This window comes from Protopterus annectens, chromosome 9.part0 (genome assembly GCF_019279795.1).
Source record: "Protopterus annectens isolate FY-2018-M chromosome 9.part0, PAN1.0, whole genome shotgun sequence".
Classification (NCBI taxonomy): domain Eukaryota; kingdom Metazoa; phylum Chordata; order Ceratodontiformes; family Protopteridae; genus Protopterus; species Protopterus annectens.
Genome location: NC_056743.1, coordinates 1,157,493,668 through 1,157,514,081, shown reverse-complemented (window position 1 = coordinate 1,157,514,081; position 20,414 = coordinate 1,157,493,668). Strand labels below are relative to the sequence as shown.

Genomic DNA, 20,414 nt, shown 5'->3' with positions numbered 1-20,414 from the left:
CCATCCTAAACACATATCTACAGGTGCCAAAATTCAAGATGCTCACATTACAGCAGCTTCTTCCCATGCTGGGCAAGGAGTCTTGGCTGATAACATTGGACCTCAAGGAGGCATACCTGCATGTCCCTATCAGACAAGATTGCAGAAGATACCTCAGATTTCTTGCAGGTTCAACCCATTATCAATTCTCTGCATTGCCCTTTGGCTTATCTACTGTGCCCAGAGTGTTTACGAAATGCCTGGCATCAGTAATCACCTTCTGCAGACTACAAGGGATACAAATCTACCCATATCTGGACGACTGCCTGATCCAAGCGGACAGCAAGGACATACTACTGCAGCACCTGGCATTTGTAATAAAACTGTTGAACTTCCTGGGATACACAGTCAACAAAAAGAAATCAAAACTAATACCCTCTCAACAAATAATTTTCCTGGGTGCCAGCTTGGATAGAACCACCCAGATGGCCTACCTCACGCCAGACAAGCAAGGGAAACTGTCTCAATACTTCAGAAAAATGGCAACTTACACCAGGCTAACTGCAAGGAAAGTCCTGCAGGCTCTGGGATTCATGGCATCTTGCATCCTACTAATCCCATGTGCAAAGCTGCATATGAGGAAACTTCAATGGTACCTAAAAAACTTATGGTCTCAACACAGCCACAGCTTGGAAACAATTATACCACTCATTCCATGCCTTCAAAAGGAATTTATGTGGTGGGCTCAAGCTTGCCAAAGAAACACAGGTCTTCCTTTCTGTGTACCTCAAGCTACTCAAATCATCACAACAGACGCCTCAGGCTACGCCTGGGGAGCACACATGACAGATCAGTGCATTCAGGGAAAATGGGCATGAAAAGAAAAGCTGCTTCACATCAACCAAAAGGAAATGCTAGCCGTGCAAAAGGCTATTATGACCTTCAAAGACCTACTGCATCCAGGCCAGCTATTGATAAGGACAGACAACACCACAGTGAATGTGGTACATAAACAAACAGGGGGGAACTCATTCATACCCCCTGTGCAGGCAAGCCATGACCCTATGGAACACAGCACTGGAATTGAAAATTCAACTACAGGCACAATTCCTGCCAGGGAAGGAAAACACTGGCAGACAATCTAAGCAGAAATATGACAGATCCGCACAAATGGAAGTTGCATCCTCAAATTTTCACAAAGATAACTCGGGCATGGGGACAGCCAGACATAGATCTCTTTGCTACCCACAGAAATTGCCAGTTGAAAAAATTTTGTTCAAGGACCTATCATCCACAAGCCTGGAAAGTGGACGCACTTTCCTTCAATTGGGCAACATTGACAGTCTATGCCTTCCCACCTCTTCCTCTGCTGCCCAAAGTTCTATTAAAAGCCAGAACAGGGAGGCCAAAAATGATTCTCATTGCTCCAGACTGGCCAAGGCAACACTGGTATCCGCCCCTGAAGAGCCTGACACATTCCCCACCATGGATCCTACCTCTAGTCCCTCTTCTATTGTCCCAGCACAACTACAAAACTCTTCACAGCCATCTCAAAACTCTAAATCTAGCTGCATGGAGAATTCCTTGATTTCCCAACAGTTTCTCCTCTCCAAGGAGGTGCAGGATGTCATCTTGGAGGCCAGAAGACCTTCTACTAGAAAGGCCTACTCTGCAAAATGGAAACGATTTTGTGCCTGGAATCAAAAGGGACAGAACCCTTGGGTAATAAATATACCTCAAATTTTACAGTACCTAGCTGAGATGTTAAACAATGGACTTTCCTTCTCCTCCATCAAGATCCACGCTTCAGCCATTTCTGCACAATACAACACAGATCCTCCATTCTTCTCTCATCCTCTCTTAAGACAGTTCCTCAGAGGGGCCAAGAATATAAAACCCCCAAGGAAACTACCAGTCCCTGCTTGGGACTTCAACTTCGTATTGGAAAAGCTGACCCTTCCTCCCTTCGAGCCAGCTTCTTCATCAGAGTTACAGTACTTGTCATGGAAAACAGCCTTTCTTCTGGCTATCACCTCAGCTCGCAGGGTTTTGGAGCTACAGGCCCTCATGGCTGTGCAACCATTCATCATTTTCCATCAGGATAGAGTTTCCTTATGAACCAACCCTACCTTTATGCCAAAGGTAGTATCCAGTGTAGCTTTAAATCAGACTATCCACTTTACCTACCTTTTATCCTAATCCACAAAACAAAGGAGAGAGACTACTACATTCCTTGGACATTCACAGACAACTTCGTTATTATTTGGACAGGACAAAGCCATTCAGGAAATCTGAGCAACTCTTTATGCTGCAGGTGCTCAAGGAAAGGCTATTTCCAAACAGACAATTTCAAAATGGATAGCCCACTGCATATGCTTTTGTTACTCATTTCATGAAAAAACTGTGCCTGCATGCATCAGATCCCACTCCACCAGAGCCACAGCTACCTCTGCAGCCTTCCTCAGGGGGGTCCCTACCAAGGATATTTTGGAAGCAGCCACCTGGAGTTCAGTGCACACTTTCTCCAAGCACTATCACCTCCCACTGTACTCTAAATCTAGACACACACACACACACACACACACACACACACACTATATATGTATACATACAAACATACATACGTGTGTGTGTGTGTGTGTGTGTGTATATATGTATATTATATATATATATATCTGTATATATATATATATATATATATATATATATATATGTATGTATCTGTATATGTATATTTATATATATATATATATATATATATATATATATATATATCTGATATATATATATGTAGATATAATTTGTGTGTGTCTACTCACTTTAGTTGAGTAGCCCATACTGTAGCCTCTGAAACGTTGACCTCAAAAGGTCGACAAACCAGACATCAACACAGTACTATGGATGCGCCACAGACCCAACACAGTTGTCTGGAAGGAATTTTGTTTTATACTTAAAAATCCTGAATTATTCATAATTCATGGACTCTGATGTACATCTCTGTCACTTAAAAAAAAATCCTATTCAAAATAGTCGAGTTTCTGGCAGTTGCGAAAGATGAGTTGTTTTCAGTGTAACTTTTTTGGCCCCTCATGATTTTTAGGAGCCCACTGTAGCTCAGTTAAATCTGCTATCTTAATCCTTGTAAAGAAGAAAGTAGCATTGTTTTTTTTTTTTTATTAATTTTTTTTGCTCTTGTAAGTCTAGCTGTTACAGTTTGAGCAAATTTAAAAAACTAGTTTTAGCACTCTGCCCTGTAATATCTGTGATATCCTTACTACATACAGAGACCTGACCCAGAAGATACTTTTATAAGAGCTGTTAAACTGAAATGTGTATGTTATGTTTAGTCAAGGAATGTTCACCAGCAAAACAAGAAGTGAGCATATAAAGAAAAATAAAACTGTTCCTTCTGTAAAGTGTTCAGGAAGGAGGCATCTTCTGACAACCACCTTTGTTCACATTGCCGTTGTGGTAATGGTTGTTTCTGTTATGAGTTTTGTCAGAGTCCTTATGGCAACTACAACAGTTACAGGTGGCTTGATGAAAGTTGCACTGTGTTTTGTTATTTTTGAACCTTAACAGGTAAGTCAGCACGCTTAAAGAATACTGTTCTAGTCTGTCCTTGCTGCCATTCTTTTTTAGTTAAATTTCATTTGTTTTTACCCTTGCCCAACATCAGACTGTTACATGCTGCAAGAGTAGAAGATATTCTAATTAAAAAAATATAATTATAAATCTAATTCAAGATAAAATATGGTATGATAGACAGTAATGTAACTGGAGTCAGTTTAATTTTAACTGGGTCAACAATTTTCTTTTTTTATTGCAGGTATAGAACTAGTAGTTTGTTTCAGGGCTCCCATGGTGGTGCAGTGATTAGCGTTGCCACTTCACAGCAAGAGGTTCTCCGGTTCGATTCTCGGCTGGGGTACATTCTGTGCGGAGTCTGCATGTCCTCCCTGTGGTCACGTGGGTTTCCTCCGGGTGCTCCGATTTCCTCCCACATCCCAAAGACATGCTGTAGGTGGATTGGACACACTAAATTGGCCCTAAACATGAGTGTGCACTTGTGTGTACCTTCTGTGGGAGGTTGGGTGCTGGGCTGTCAACTTGACACCATAAAACTCCACTGCCAATCATGAGCAGACAGGTGATCCGCTGTGGCGACCCCCAACTAGGAAAAGCTGAAAGAAGAAGAAGAACTAGTAGTTTGTTTCATTTCCCTTTGTTGACCCAGTTAGTCCCATTGGGCAAGTAACAAGTCTGCCCTTTTCATGGGAGACCCAAGATGGAATTCATACAAACTAAGAGAACTTCTCTGTTTTCTTTTCATGTACAAGAAGAGGAGAGGCTCAAAATAATTACAGACACCAATGTTCAGATACATTTCTAATTTTCTTTTTTATCGGCAGATATTATTCAGTGAAAATGAGCTTACCAATTCACAGCTGAAGACCTTATTTGATTGGTGTCTGGAATCTGTGGACTCTAACTTTCTCCTGAAAGGAAAAATGTCATACAGCTGCTTTCTTATCTCATTTGAGTACTAATGCTATGGACACCTGCAGAGACCAATAATTTCCAGCTTTGAAAGACCTTGTTTTGGCTCTTCCCACATACATCCTGTGCACAAGATGTGACCGATGCCTGACTCTCAGACATAACCCAATTAGAACAGAAACCTTCCAGTCGTTCTCCGGTGGATAAAAAAGCCAAGGAATGACATAAATTCTCCAGGAACATAAATAGTTCTCCACACTTTATTTTAAGCTTAAAACATCCAGCTTTTTGTCGGTTAATGCAAATCAACTTCCTCAGAACAAAAAACACGTCACTAACATTCAAAGCATACTTATAGTTTAAAATCCCTTCACGTGATTAGTGTGATAGGAACCATATAATACAATTCATGAAAAACATAGAATGAGTTCAAAAACAATGTCTTGAACAAATACAATGACATGAAAACTGTGGAATTGTAAACTGGTAACATTTAAAACTATCAATTTGTTAAAATGTTTAAAATATTAGAAAAATATGTATGTATGAACTCTCCAATCTCCAACAGCTGAATACTCCATTATGCGGTCTTGCTGAGTCGCTACTCAGCGAAGAATTAATCAACACTGATAAATATAGGTTCATAGGTTTATACTAGGCTATCTGCCCTAAGGCATTTATAAGCCTGTGCCCATTAGTTTGTTGTGCCTCTGTCCAGCAGTGACCCAGAGATGATTCCGATCTCCCATCCACAGGTCTAGATTTCTCTTGAACAGAGTCAGCGAGGTGCTCTGCCTCACATGGACCGGGATTTTATTCCACAGCATAGGGAGTCTCTGAGTGATAAGGTTTAAGTCGCTTGCTCTAGTGGTTTTGGTGGATGGATTTTTTGAGGTGGAGCATGTCCATTAATTCTGGGTTGGACATGGCCTTGTATGTCAGGCACATGTCACCTCTGAGGAATAGAGCTGGAGTTTCTTCAATCTGGCAGCATATGACAGATTTTGGAGTCCCTTTATCCTTTTGGTGAGGAACTTTTGGGGTCTCCAATTGCTGCAGATGTCGGGTGAGATACATCGATCATTGGTCTGATAAGTGAAAGAGTACAGGAACAATGACCTCACTAGATCTGGATGTGAATCCCTTCATGATCAGGAAGGTCTTTCTAACCACTTTAGCAATGTGAGTGTCAAAAGAAAGGCCACTGTCAACCTGGGTCCCCAGGTCCCTGATAACCTCTTCTGTGCTTAGTGGATTGCCACCTATATGGTAGCTTGGGGTTACCTTGTTTTTATGACTATACATTTTTGGCGCTTTTTCAGGCCATGGCTCTGGCACCAGCTATCTGTGATGCACTTTCCACTATCATCTGCAAACTTTGTCTCCCATGTTGGCCTGTACTTGAGAAGTAGATGCCAAACAATAGGGACCAGGACCGAGCCCTGTGGGACACCACTTGCAGCAACTCTAACCCTGTGGGTTCTGTCCAACCCATCTTGTGACATATGGGTTTACATTCTGTATGGACTGCCTTTCCCTCATCAATGGCCTTGGTGACTATTTTGAACAAGTTCAAAAGGCATGATCTTCCCTTGACAAAGAAACTGGGTCGGGTCCAATGTCTGCAAGTCCCCTTCTTCTTTTATTAGCTCCATTATCTCCATAGCTGGCTTTTTTTTGTGGGACTTGTTGTTTTTATGGGTGAAATTATTACCAGTCCCAGAGGCGCCACCTTATAGCTTTATGTGCGGGCACGATGGTGAGCCAAAGGCTGAGATTAAACAGCTGCCTTGTAATGCGGGTTTAATTCCACACCATCCGGTCCCATTGATGCTGTGTTTTTAGAGCAGCGCTGGGATAGTTATCTCGTTTGCACTGAACCTGTCTGCCAGTATGTTGGCAATGTCTGTGGGTTCAGTGATTTTTGTATCATTTTGGACTAATTCTGAGCATATCTGTGAGTTTCCACCCAGGTTCCTAACATAGCTGAAAAAGGCCTTATGATTGTCCTTTGAATCCATGGCAATTTTTCTCTCAAAATTGGCCTTAGTTGATTTTATGAGACTAATAATGATCAGGGTGACTTCCCTTTTATGGATTTTGTTCTATCATGTAATAGCTTTCTCCTCTTATTGTAAAGTTTGTTAATGGGGAAAGAGTCTTGGTTTTATTTGGGATTGCCTGATCCATGCAGTCCTGGAGGTGTTCATAGAAGGCATTTGTAAGGGCTTCTGACTCAGGGGCCTTGAAGGATACCACACCAGTCTTGAGTAGTGTGAAGTTTGCTTTAGAAGTTCTTCACTATGGTCTTTTTGTTATGTGGATTTCCAGTGAGATTAGTTTATGATCAGATCTCACCAATGAGGGATATACATGTTTGTGACAATGAGATCTAGTATATTTTCTCAACAGTGACTAGCTGTTCCATGGCATTTGAATTTATGAACTCCAGGAACCGTTGGGCTAGAAAGTTAGGGCTTGAGTAATGTTCCCAGTCTATATTAAGTCACCCAATATGATGGTGTTTGGAGATACATTTATACCCTCCAGTGTCTTCAGGAAGGCTGTGTGGAGTTCCTGAGCTGCTAAAAAGCAGTTAAAAATAAAAATTAATACAAGGTGCTTAGTTTTAAACAAACATTGTGGCCATTCTATGATATCAATAAGTATCCAGATGTTACTTTACATGTATCTAAATCATGAACACAAAATATCAAAAAATGACATTATAAAGAACGGAAAAAACGGACGCTGTTCCATTTAACACTCCTAAACACTGTTATATGCACTCATTTTGTACCGTATAGGTCATACCATTTAGGGCTGGCCGAAAAACATGTATGTGGGTACAGAAGTATAATCCTATACTATATATTTTATGTTAATCAAGTTATAATGAGTTTGAATGTTACTATCTCATATTTACTCTATCTTAAAGGGACACTGGAAGTTAAAGTGAAATTAAATCAAATAATATAATATTACTCTGAAGAAATATTCCTCCAATTCTCATGGTCATGGCTCTACATACAATAAAAAATAAAAAAGATAAAAAAGAACCTGAACAAAAAACAGAGGCCGCCTAGTCTATCATAAAATCATGTACATAAACTGTAAATATACATAAAGAACGAAAACCTAAAACTATATACTGAACTTTGGTTTCATCTTTCCAAACTTTTTAATTTAAGTAGACATGTTATGGACAACATGCCATTTAAGCCAAGGTAATGACAAGCATCCAGTTTCAGCTGCCATACCAATTCCTTCATCTCCAGCCTTAGAGATTCCAGTCGCTCCCTTTTTTCCAATTGTATCTGATCAATAACGGAAAAAACAAATTTATGGTGGGGGTTCTGCATTATATGTTTGGCCAAGGCATTCTCCATTTTTTCCTTCCTGATAGCATACATGTGTTCATACATATGTTCCTGCAGTTTCCTATCTGTTTTTCCTGTATAGAAAACCGGACAATGTGAACACCTGGCCAAATAAACTACATAGGTGCTGGCACAGTTGAATCTACCCCGGATGCCATACTTAATACCCCTGACTACAAAGGAAGCACCTGTTTGGATGAACCTACAGTATTTGCACGTTACATTTATACATGCCTGATCTAAAATTGGAAACCCTCGGCCTTATCTCAAGTAAACTTTTAAGATTTAGCCCCCTTTTAAAAACTGCCTTAGGGAGTTCGACCAGTTTCTTTTGGGTGAGACCATCTTGTATCACTAAACTCCAATTTTTCTGGATCATAGAAACAATCTCTTTTGCATCCAGACTATATGTCAGGATGAAGCTGCAAGGGTGAACTACTCTAAGGACCTGACCAGGGGTAGAAATAGCTTGTCTTTTAGTGGTCTGATTTAGGATGGGTAAATAGAAACTTTTCTCCCTCTTTGTTCGTACTTCCATAAAGAGATCGGCAATTAAACCTTTCGGATAGCCTCTGTTTAGGAAAAGACTTGTCATGAAGTCACATTCCTCCTGTCGTGACTCTCAGACATGCCGTTCTGTTCCAGTTGTGAAAGGATGAGCATTCATTAAATAGGTGCACATTTAGTACTCTCTGTTGCAACCTTCAGAATTTTCTTCATTAGACATCCAAGCCCTTATTTGTTAAATTCAAAGCAGTGAGGAGTTTGCAGATATGTTTTTTTAAAATGCATTCTCTTGCTCATAAATTCATCTTGATCTTTCCTGATAATAAAAGCCAGGCTTCCTAGAATTCATATTTTGTAGTTAACGTGCATGTCTTTTTTATCAGAAAAAGAAATTATTTATCTATTTTTGTTGTCCTATTATGGGTGTATATTAGAACGTCGACAGGGCAAAAGAGTGAACGCCCTTACGTCGATACATCTTAAGTGAAACCACAAAATCTGGCATGGCCAAAACAGTGATTTTTTTTTTCCCCCAGGGATAAAAATCACTGGGCTATTGTCGGAAATTTGCTGTTTCCTCCACTGTAGTGCAATCTCAGAATTGGTATATTTAAATAGGGGGGTGTGGGGGCAAAGCCCCTCCTACTTGATTTTGTCAGTCTGTTCGTTTTTTTTTTTTTTTGGCCCAGTGATTTTTTTTCCCTGGGAACAAAATTGCTGTTTTGGCCATTCGAGATTTAGTGGTTTCGCTTAAGATGTGTAGACATAAGGGTGGTTGGTCTTTTGACTTGTCGACGTTCTAATATAGACCCTCCTATTATTTGCGAAAAGTAAAAAAGTAATATTGAAAATTACTTTTAATCTGTATGTGAATGTATTTCATCTTTCAAGAAATATTAATACTTGAAATGTATGGACTGGAGAGTGAAAAATACAGGTTCACTTGAAAAATGGCTATGGATAATATTTTTCATTTACAAATGGTCAGTTGGGACTTATTCAGGTCAATCCTGAACTTGTTTCTATTATGATGATTCTTGCATTTTGTTGGTGTTTGTACAAATAAGCATTTTACTGTTTTAGGAGAGAAGGGACTCATTTAAAGAATGTACTAGTACTTCCTGAGTGTGGTGGTTCACACAAAATGGTCTGTGTCATTCATTGTTTATTCTCATCACTTCTAACAAATTGTGTTTTCTTCTGTTAGTGCAAGTGAAGTCACTGTTAGTGATTATGATCCTAATGTGGGTGTTACTGCTGTTTGCTGTTACAGTCAGATTCTGTACAAGCATCTGACAGGATAGGGACTGAAATGTTCCCACCCAAGACCTTGTTTTTTCAGTGCTGGCTGTGTTTTTTCAGTGCTGGCTGTGAATAAGTTAAGGGGCCTCAGACTGACTCGAGATGAAAAAAAAAAGATGGCCGCGTTGGTGAAACATTGCATAATGATACAGGAGGAAACAAAAGCTGGCAAATAAGGTTTTAGTAAAGGCTTATTGATGTTTATCAGATTCTTGGAAAGCCAGAGTTAGTATGCTTTGGGAGCATCATCTTTCTCTGAAAAATGTCTGTGCTGTTACTACTGATTGGATAGCCTTTAAGTCCAAATTCAAAACAAAGTATGTAGTGGGTGGAAAATTATATGCACCACAGGAAAGAAAGGCAATATTTTCATTCCATACTAGCTTACGAGTGTTCTTTACAAAACAATACTTTTGACATACAGAGATGAGAAAAAATATCTTTTGCAGAATAAACTGAATTTTGAAGGAATTACGTAAGATAACTTTTTCTTACAGGGATGTAAAGAAGTTCTGGCATTTCTGAATTGGGTTTAAAAATTGAAAAGAAAATGTTATTAACTGTCGAGACAGATAAGGAGATCGGTCAACTAAAAAGGAATAATGGATAGAGTTCATCACTACTTGGCCATGTTACATAGCACAGACATGGTAGCTCCTTTCAAACAGTGGGCTATTCTGTCTTTTGCTGCAGGATTTAGAGAAGCTTTGGGTAATAACCATATGGAAGGCTTGACTACAAAATCGGCTGTTAAAGTTACCAGGCAAGGATGGTATTAGTTATGCTTTTTACCAGGATATGAGCAATTCTCAAAATGTCTATTTTTTGGGGGAGGTTTAAATGATTGGTATACTTATAACATTCAGAATGCTGTGGTTGTTCATATTGTGATTAAGTTTCTTTGGAAAAAGGGTGATGGGAATATCCTTGCAAACTGGAGGCCTGTTATCTTCTGCAGCACACATTAAAGTTATTTATGTAAATTTCTTAGTTATGTCTGACTTCTAAATTGTACGACCTATAGAACAAGAAGTTTATGGGATAACAGGTAGGACAGTTTTAGCCTTGTTGCTAATTGTTAAGGAAGTAGTATGACAAGAGAGGACTCTGGAGAAGGAGGAGATGTTGATTATTTGTCTCATGGCCAGTTATGGTATAGTTTGAAATTTAATGGATATAGATAAGTTTGTGCATTTTACAGTCCTCTTATACCATGGCTTATGCTGGTCTTTTGATTAATGTTTCAACGGGCTCCCCAGTTTAGATGAATAAGAGGATTTGACGAGGCTGCCTTCTAAGTAGTCTCCATGAATGCCGTCATTTCTGAAGTTAATGCTCGGTTGCAGGGTAATGGTTTGGGGACAAAACCTCAGGATGTCTTAATCCCACTATTTGTTTAGTAACTGGTGATGCGTTTATGGTTACTTGAATTAAGGTGTGGTTTACTTGTTTTCTTGATCCTTGAAAAAAATTTAAAGGACGCTAGAATTAAAATAAATAGGACCAAGAGTCTTGGATGCGGTGATTAAAGTCCTGTCATGGATATTCAGTTTACTCTGCAGAAGACTGCCACTTTATAAATGGTGTTTGGGCAGTCTGTTGCTTCCCAGAGAAAATGGCATTCCACTTATGTTGCACATGGGATGCCATTGCTTTATAGCAAATGTTTTTTTCTCTATCTTATTGAAATATGTATAGCTGATTAATGATCTCCTTGAATAAGTTACTCATATTGCTGGAGTGTATTTAAAACAAAATGTTACAGCTTGTTTATCTTTTTCTTGGGGTTCAAGAGTCCATCCTGTTAAAAGGAATATTCTGTATACTGTGCCACAACATGAGGGCATGGGTTTGAAATTTATGGGTCTTTTTTAATTTCTTTGCATCTTTGTTTTATATTAGGGCATATTAGAGAGAGAATTCATTTTAGGTAAATTAATGTATTCTGCATATAAGGATTTTTGGTTTGTAGCCTCTGGAGAGAAAAAAACTTTGTTCTCTGTGTTGTCCTGAACTAAAGAAGTCACATTTCAAAATATTATCTTAGAATATTAAGCATACTACCTTGTAACCCGTGGGAATTTATTTTTTGCAGTTCTAATGGATAATGATTTTTTTTTTAATTGTTGTAAGAACAAGCCTATTTTTCAGCTGAATTCAGCATAGCAAAGTGCTTTCTTACACCATTGGATGGTAGAATTTTCTCTAGTGCTGCTCTGTGGATAAACTCCTGGTGACAAGGTCTATCGGGTATAAAGCTTTACAGGTCAGACTGCAAAATGGAAGATGACCTGGGATGTGTATTTTTCCACTGGGAACGGGTCTGTATGTTTTGGGAATCCTTAAGTCAGCTCTGTCCTTATCCTTCTTTGCAGCATGTTACCCATTCTGTGATTGTATTTGGGGGTTATGGTCACCATCAGACTTGGCCTGAATTTCAAACAGACAGAATTATTCTTACTACTGCTTGGTATATCTGTACTGGCAGGTGTTCGGAAGTAATGCATGATAGATTGTGGTGTTTCTCTCTTATTCTAAAAAAATATTCAGTTTTGTTTATGTCATAAATGATGGGATGGATGAAGCACATTTGTATTGTTTCAGCTGATATATTTTTGTTTTTTGAAGCATAATTTTCTTACATTTATATTTTATATTAACATATATGAATTACCGCTCCTTTTTACCTAAGTTAATGTATTCTGTCTGGGGATGCTAGCCTCCTTGAGAAAAGACTCAGGTTTCCATGTTTCCCTGAACTAAAGAAGTTATCATTCAGAATATTTTCTTGGGACAATGAATATATTACTATGACAACCACATAGGAAGTTACTTCATGCACTTGTAATGGGTAAATATTTCTTTGAAGACTGTTTTAAAGACAAGTTTGTTTTCATTCAGAAGATATTTGGCATAGGCAAAAATATATTCTCACATTTGGAATTTCATGATTTTCTCTATTACTGTTCCTTGAAAAACATCTTGTAAAAAAACGTTATAAAGTATAAAGCTTTGCTTTTCAGGAAAGGCAATGTAATAAGTGACACTGCAAGATGGTGGAAAAACTGGAACATGTATGTATTCAATTAGGAAAGGATCTGTTTATTTTTAGGGTACCTTACATCAGCTTTATCTTTATCCTATCTTACAATATGTTATCCTCTCTTTGACTTTATTTCAGGATTATGATCAACAAAGAACCAAGTCTATATATCAAGTAGATAGAATTATTAATATCCTGCTGTATCACTGTTGTAGTATTCTGTACAAATGATATTTTCTGCCAAGGATGGATGAATGACTAGCTAGCATACCAAAGCCTTAACTCCTTCCAGGTGCCATACATCAGACGTATATCCTGCATCTAAGGTGTAAGGTACATAAGTGACATACGAGCACCATATACTCAGAACTTCTTTGTCTCCAGCCCGAACACTACTTTTTGAATTTAGTCTTCAAGTCGTTCATCATGTTGCTACAGTTACTGAGGCTTCAAAAGATAAGTGCCCCATTGGAGTCTTTTCTTTCCTTATTGTTTTTCCTCTGGTTGTATTACCATTTACATGTCATCCAGGAAGGGAAAATATGAATGTGGGAGGCAGATTCCTTATAAGGATAGATAGGAAAAGTGCCTTTTGTCTAGGTGCTGCTCTTGACCAATACTGTATGTGAGATTTGTCAAACGTGCATACCAAAGACCTTACACAGACTTCTAGCTTCCCATTCTATTTAGAAAACCAGCGATTGAAACTTCTGGCTCAGAGAACCATGGCTTCTGAATCCATCCACCCTGATATGCAGCCATCATTTAAGAAAAAAAAATCCAAAAAGACACATACTCAATCTTATGCTGTCCAACCTCTTCTGGATGTTTCCATCTAGTTTGATGAAGTACCCAGCAAGTGTCTGATTCCAGCGTCTGCTCCCTCTGTTGCAATTCAATTGGAGGTCACCATGGGGCTGCCTACCCACACGTCTGCTGAGACTGTGCCTATGTCTGCCGTAGACAAGGAGGGAGTATTGTGGGATCATTTCACAGGGGCCAGGGGGATTCCCCAGAGCCTTGTTAGGAAGGAAGTCTCTGGTTTCCTTATGGAAATTAGGTAGGAGGTTAAAACTTTCCAGGTTTATTAGGGCTGATGTTCTTTTTAAAATAAACAGATACCTGTCTCTTGTAGCTAAGCATCCAGACAAAGCGCCATGATTTCACTCGGGGTCTTTTCAAAGTCCTTATGGCTTTGAAGCCCCTTACGGGGTTATCAGTTCCTTCCTCTGTTCCTTGCTCTTTTTATTCCAGGATGTTCCAGGTTCCCAAGAAGGGTTCTTGGAGGCCCATTCTGGATCACTCCTTTCTTGGGACATTTACAAAAGTTTCCTCTTTCAAGATGTTGTCTCTCCAGTCTGTGTTCTCCCTGTTGTTTCCTCAATCTTTCCTAGTGTCTCTGGACTTGAAGGATCCTGACCTTCACATTCCTGTTCACCATCTCTTCAGAAATTTTTATGATAGTCTGTTTCCTCCTTCCTTTATCAGTTCTCTGCTTTTTATTTTGGTCTTTCTGCTGCTGTCAGAATCTTTATCAAACAACTGGCCATGGTGGTATCCCTCTGCAGATTTCAGGGAGATGTAATTTTCCCTTATTTAGATGACCTTCTGATTTAAGCTTCATCTCATCAACTCCTTTGTCAGGATCTTAAATACTCTATGCTTCTACTCCTCAGTGTTTAGTTCACTCTAAATCTCCAACAAAAATATGTTCTTACCCTTTCTCAAGACCAAGTTTTTTTCTGGGTTGCAAGATTTACACCTTGACAGTCACTGACTTGCTTCATCCTCCCAAGGTCTGAGCCATTGCAGAAAAGAGTAGTAAGATGAATGTAGTGGATGGTTTATTTTCAGTCTCTTCTTCCTCAGCAAGTGTTGCCTTCAAGAAAATGTCTTCGAGCTCTGGGGTTCCTTTCGCCAGACTCCACATGAGGAAGTTTCAGTGGTATATTAAAACAGTTTGGCTTCACATTGTCATTGTCTGGAACTTCTCATCCCTCTCTTGCCTTGCGTCAAACTTGAATTCTAGTTGAGTTATCAGATTTCTCTGAATGACGACCTGCCTTTCCGAGCTCTTCTCCCCACTCAGGACCTGAACATAGATGCTTCTGATCAGGGTTGAGAAGCCTCTTCCAGTAATATCAGGGTCCGGGCAATTTGGTCTTCCCAGCAACAAGTGGACCATATCAACATCAGAGAGATCAAAACTCTGATTCTGGCTCTTTGTGCTTTACACTCCTTTTGGGTTCCAGGTCCTTTGAGAATTTTCACAGACAACACCATGGTTATGAGGTACATAAGCAAGGTGGCACAAAACCATACCTTCTTTGCAGACTGGCTCTTCAGGCTTGGGATTTTGTGATCTGCCATCAGCTGACCCTTTAGGTGGTGTACACTCCCTCAGAGCACAATCTAGTGTCAAACAGTCTTAGCAGGTTAAGGGCAGATCTTATGAGTGGATGCTTCACAATGAGGAGTTCTGGTTATCTTTTTGCCACCCCTCTGAACAGGCTACTTACCAGATTCTGTTCTAAAGTGCCAGTCCTTTGACTTGGAAAGTGGCTCCTATATCTTTTTCCTGGCAGGGGATGTTTCTGTATGCCTACTCTACACATCCCTTTAGTCCAGCAAAAGATCATGTAGGACAAGACCAAAATATTTTTGATGGCTCCATTTTGGCCCAGGCAAAACTGGTCCCCCCACTTTTGTTTCATCTGGCAACAGGCAATCACAAATTGCCTCACAGGATGGATCTTCTAACACAAGACAAGGGATCTGTCATTCACCCTCATTAGTCACCCTACAATTGACTCTTTGGGTGATTATGGTTTTGAATCCTTTTAGAGACCAATTTTCTGAGGACAAGCTTCCAGTTTTGCAGGAGGCCAGAAAATCTACTACTAAAAAATCCTATGCAGCTAAATGGAAGAGATTTTTCTTTTGGTGTGACAGATATGATCTGGACCCATTTTGTGTGGTTCATTCTTATTTATGTGACCTGCTCAATTCTGGCCTGGCATACCATTCTGTTAAAGTTCATTTGTCATCCATTTGTGCTTGTCTGCCTTTGAATCCATCCTTTGGTTCTAGATTTGAAGTCAAACAATTTTTGAAAGGTGCCCCCAAGAAAGCCTCTTCCTCCTCCTTGGAACCATAATTTTGTTCCCTGAAAAGCTGACTCTGCTTCCTTTTGAGCATATAGTTTCTTCTTTGCAGCACTGTACTTGGAAAACTGTGTTATTAGTAGCTCTTACTTCTGCCAAGAGGTTTTCTGAACTTCACTCATGGCATTTCCAACTTTTTTGGTCTTCCACAGAGACTTATTTTCTCTTCATACCAATCCTTTTATGCCCAATGCAGTTATTTTTTTCCCTTCACAGAGTTATAGTGAGAGAATTCTTCATACTTTGGATCTACATAGACAGCTCAGATATTACCTAGATAAGACTAAGGGTGTAAGGAATCTGAGCAACTCTTTGTTTCTTTCCATTCTAGGAAATTGGGTTTGGCTGTTTCTAAAGAAATCATTTCCTCCTGCGTTTGTAATGCCACTTCTTTTGCTATTTTTTCATGGTACGCATTTTTTTTCTTCTGTTTGTGCTCATTCTACCAGGGCTGTAGTCTCTTTTGGTGCTTTTTTCCACGGTCTGGATCCTAGATCCAATTTGGAAGGTGCCACTTGGTCTTCTGTGCATAATTTTACTAAGCATAAGTTGGGTGTGATTTCTAGAGCCACAGCTAGTTTTGCCAGGGCTATCCTGCATGGGTTCTTGCAGGACTCCTCTGTTATTTCCTCTTCCCATCTTCTCCAATAGTCTTTGTACTCTCCCATTTGTAAAGAATGCTACAACAGTGAAAAGGAAAGTTGTATTACAGCTGTGTAAGATAACAGTAGATGTCCTATTTCTCACTGTTGCAGTAATCTGTCTATCCTTTCTTTTCCCTCTGTACTTCCCTGTGGCTTCTGTCTGACCAAAGGATCCTTCTTTTTCCTCCCTTTCTGGATGCACATGTCCTTATGTCTTCTCTTCGGTTGCTGTGGTTCTTCTTGGGCATATTCATTGCTGAGGATTAGGCACTCGTATGTCGCTTTTGTACCCCATGCCTTAGATGTAGGACATAAGTCTGACATACAGTGCCTAGAAGGAGCTAAGGCTTTGGTATGCTGGCTGAATGTTTGAATATCCTTGGCAGGATATCCCATTTGTAAAGAATACTGAAACAGTGAGATGTAGGGCATCCACTGTTATGGTAAGAGCTTACACAACTGTACTTTACTACTGCTTGCCATATTTGGAATGGCAGGTGTCTGGGAGTAATTCACAGTAAATTGTGGTGCTCCTCTCTTATTTAAAAAAATATTTTCAGTTTGGTTAGGACATTGGGGTGGGCAAACACATATGTACTGTTTTCCCAATATCTTTTTGATTGCTGCCCTTTTTCTGTACAGTCTGTTACTTTCTTGCTTGAGCTTTTCTTTATATCACTATTTGTTACATTTCCCCTCTTGACAATGTCATTGTGCAACATCTTTTGATTCTTATTAATGTTACTTTTATGAATAAAATAATAGTCCCCTACAGCTCATGTATATGGGACCTTGCTTTAATGTCCCATCCAAAAGACTGGACACTCAGGAGTGTAGCCCCCCACTGATGCTGCACTGCAGTGTGAGTAATGGAAAAGGAAACCATTCCCCGGAGTGGGAATAGAAATAACAGTCTTGTAATTTTCCAGCTGTACTATTGAGACACGTGGACACTGATAATTAAGTACATAACATGTAAATTGTGATGAACTAGACATAGAATAAGTGATTTTTAGAAAGTGCTTTCTTCTGTAATGGTGTAGTAGAAGCAGCACTCTTTCAGATTATCTGTAACATGCAGGAAAGCTAATCAGATTTTGATAATGGCTATAAACCCTGATGTAACCATGTGCAAGTGTAACTGCAAGTTTAAAAAAACACTGCTTAATTTGCCACTGGCATGCATTCAGTATCTGCATGAAAATTACAGTGATAAAAAATATCTGGAAATGAATCTTAAAATGCTGCAGTGTAATATTAAAGTTTTTAAAGAATGTTTGTGGTAAACATTATGAAAATGGCATGCATTCCGACTTCAGAGGGAATGCACATCAATTGATTCAAGCTTGCAGTTACAGACAGGGACGGAGTGCAGCTTTGACCAGTTCAAAAATGTAACTTGAAAAGCAAGAACAAACTGAAGTGTAATGCCAAGATGGATAGCACCACCTTGCAGTTACAGACAGGGACGGAGTGCAGCTTTGACCAGTTCAAAAATGTAACTTGAAAAGCAAGAACAAACTGAAGTGTAATGCCAAGATGGATAGCACCACCTGCTTGGACTCTGGTTTAGTCTATTTGAATGCAAAATAATTGCGTTTGCAGAGGTAAAAAAAGACACACACACACATTTCATTTTTGAAGTATTAATTATTACTTGGTCAATTTAAGTTGTTTCTGAGCTGCATTATGCAGTTTGTAGAGACAGAGATATATTATAAAAGTACAGTATCGTGCACATAGTCGTACAGATAATGATACTTTTGTCCATTTGATAGATTTACTAAATGAATATTCTAAACTAGAAAGAGTAAATGTCTCCACTTGGAACCCTGAGATGCCCCTCTAATGCTGTGCAGGAAGAATAACAATCTTCGGTTTTGTTAAGAAAACATAACTGGCCACATCAGCAGCAGAGGTAGCTGCCCAGACCTCAGGTTAAAGTACATGGATAGTTAATATTTAAATGTCTGACTAACAGATTGGTTACCCCATGTTGCACTGCACCACTTCCCTTCTTTGTTGGTACAAAATTGGAAATATTTTAACCACCGCATAATTAATTGTAGCTCAGCTCTGCTGTCTTATGTTGAAGTATTTTGCATGAATGAGTGAAAATACCTCAACACAAAGTGAACTTGTATCACTCTGCTAAGCCCAGTTTAAACCAAGCAAAGACTGAGCCGTTGTAGAAAGGAGTAGTAAGACCAATGTTGATGTGTATGGAGGTTTTCTTTTGTGTTTGATGCCTTTTTTTCTGTGCATTTTTCTCTCTTAATATATAATATTATATATTGATATTAATATATTTTATTTTAGAGGAATCCAGGAAATGCAGAATTTTGCACAGTTGAAGACCATCTTCTATCAGCATTGGTAAAGACAGGTTGCATTCCAGAAAGCCATGCATGGGACAACAAGTGGTTAGAGTTCCAGCGTTGTGCACGGACAGATAAGGTATGGAATCATGTTGAGGGTCTAGAGAAGGAGGTCTTGGAGTAGAGTATAGGCCTGGCAACAAGTGCAGTACTTGGAATACTTGCTGTACATGGTGGTTACTGTGGGCCATATGCAGTTGTAGTATGACATTGTTTACATTGTTCACTTTAAGTACTGTTTTCTGTAGTGTACACTTGGTACATTACAGCATTTACTTGTGATAGTTATATGGTCATGAGATGGCTTTGTGATGCAGTGATATGCCAGCTAGTACTGTGGTCCATTAGGTATTTATAAACTTAAAAATATGAACCTTTTACACATAGAAGGTAAAAATCTGGCTATTAGCTGAGTAGAATGTCTCCTAGTTAGTGCAAAGGATTGAAGCTCCGAACTGCTAATGGACTGCTCCCTACAGTAAAGGGTAATGAATTTGATTCCTTCTACCTCTGTTTGTCTAATCTGTGACAGTGCTCCAGGACCATCTCTGGAATGGAACACTTCTATCAAGTGGGTTTACCCAGGTTAACAGATTAGTAAAATAAATGAAAAATTTCATCTGAAGTAGGAACTTCATTTGTCAGCAACCTTTGGGATACGGATCCGAGCCGGCAACTTCTATCACAGCATAGATCCGAGCTCCTAGCTCTTCCCTTTACCCATAATCCCCTGCCAACCCTGACTGACCTCTGATCTAGTTTGCCACTCTTCAAGCAACAGCTAGATTCCAGAGCTCTCTTGCAGATTCTGTGAGAAAAGAAGTTTTTCAATTTTTTCTTGTATTCCTTTTGAGCGAGTGTCTGTGTGTGTGTTTAGGTTTCCCTTAACGCTAATTTTTCTCTTTTTAGCTTAAATTAGCTTAATTTTTATTTTTATTTCTCCTCTCTGCCCTCGCTGGTCGCAGTGTGTGTGTGTGTGTGTGTGTGTGTAGGGGCCTAGTGAGTGTGTTTCCTTTCAGTGATGTCGGAGGCCCCTAAAGCCATTTTTCGAAATGCACCGAGTGTGGTCACAAGCTTTCACTGGCTGATGGCCACACTCGGTGCGTTAGGTGCCTTGGGGTTGAACACCTCTCCTCGGGTTGCGCGATTTGCGCTGCGTTCAACCCCAAGGCACTTAAGGATCGGAGGTCGAAGCTGGTTCTGGTGGGCCTTTTGCCCCCAGACCCGGCTTCGGCCTCCGGTACTTCTGTGACAGTTACCCAGTCTTCGGTAGCGGCCACTCCTACTCCTGCCCCCTCCCTCCGACCGGGACTCAACCTCCCACTGTGGCTTCGGAGGTGAGGGAGGCCAGGAAAGAGAAGCGGAGGGAGAAGCACCTTAAGTGGCGGGTCGAAGACTCCTCCTTGGCCCCGCCTGCCAAACAGGCTTCTCCCTCCAGGATTTCTGGTTCGCCTCCCCCTCGGATCCGATCCCCTTGCTTCTCACCGGGACCCGAGGAGGAGGTGACCCGGTCCCCG

The 20,414-nt window shown here is 39.9% G+C and overlaps 1 protein-coding gene across 3 annotated transcripts in view; it reads left to right on the top strand.

The window, feature by feature from the left end:
- LOC122811891 (tRNA pseudouridine synthase A-like) overlaps positions 1-20,414 on the top strand; it is a 353,084-nt gene that overhangs the window by 189,352 nt on the left and 143,318 nt on the right. For all 3 annotated transcript variants that reach the window (XM_044084035.1, XM_044084034.1, XM_044084037.1), the window contains exon 4: positions 18,839-18,976. In XM_044084035.1, coding sequence (XP_043939970.1) covers positions 18,839-18,976 — 138 coding nt within the window. The remainder of the gene's footprint in view (positions 1-18,838; positions 18,977-20,414) is intronic.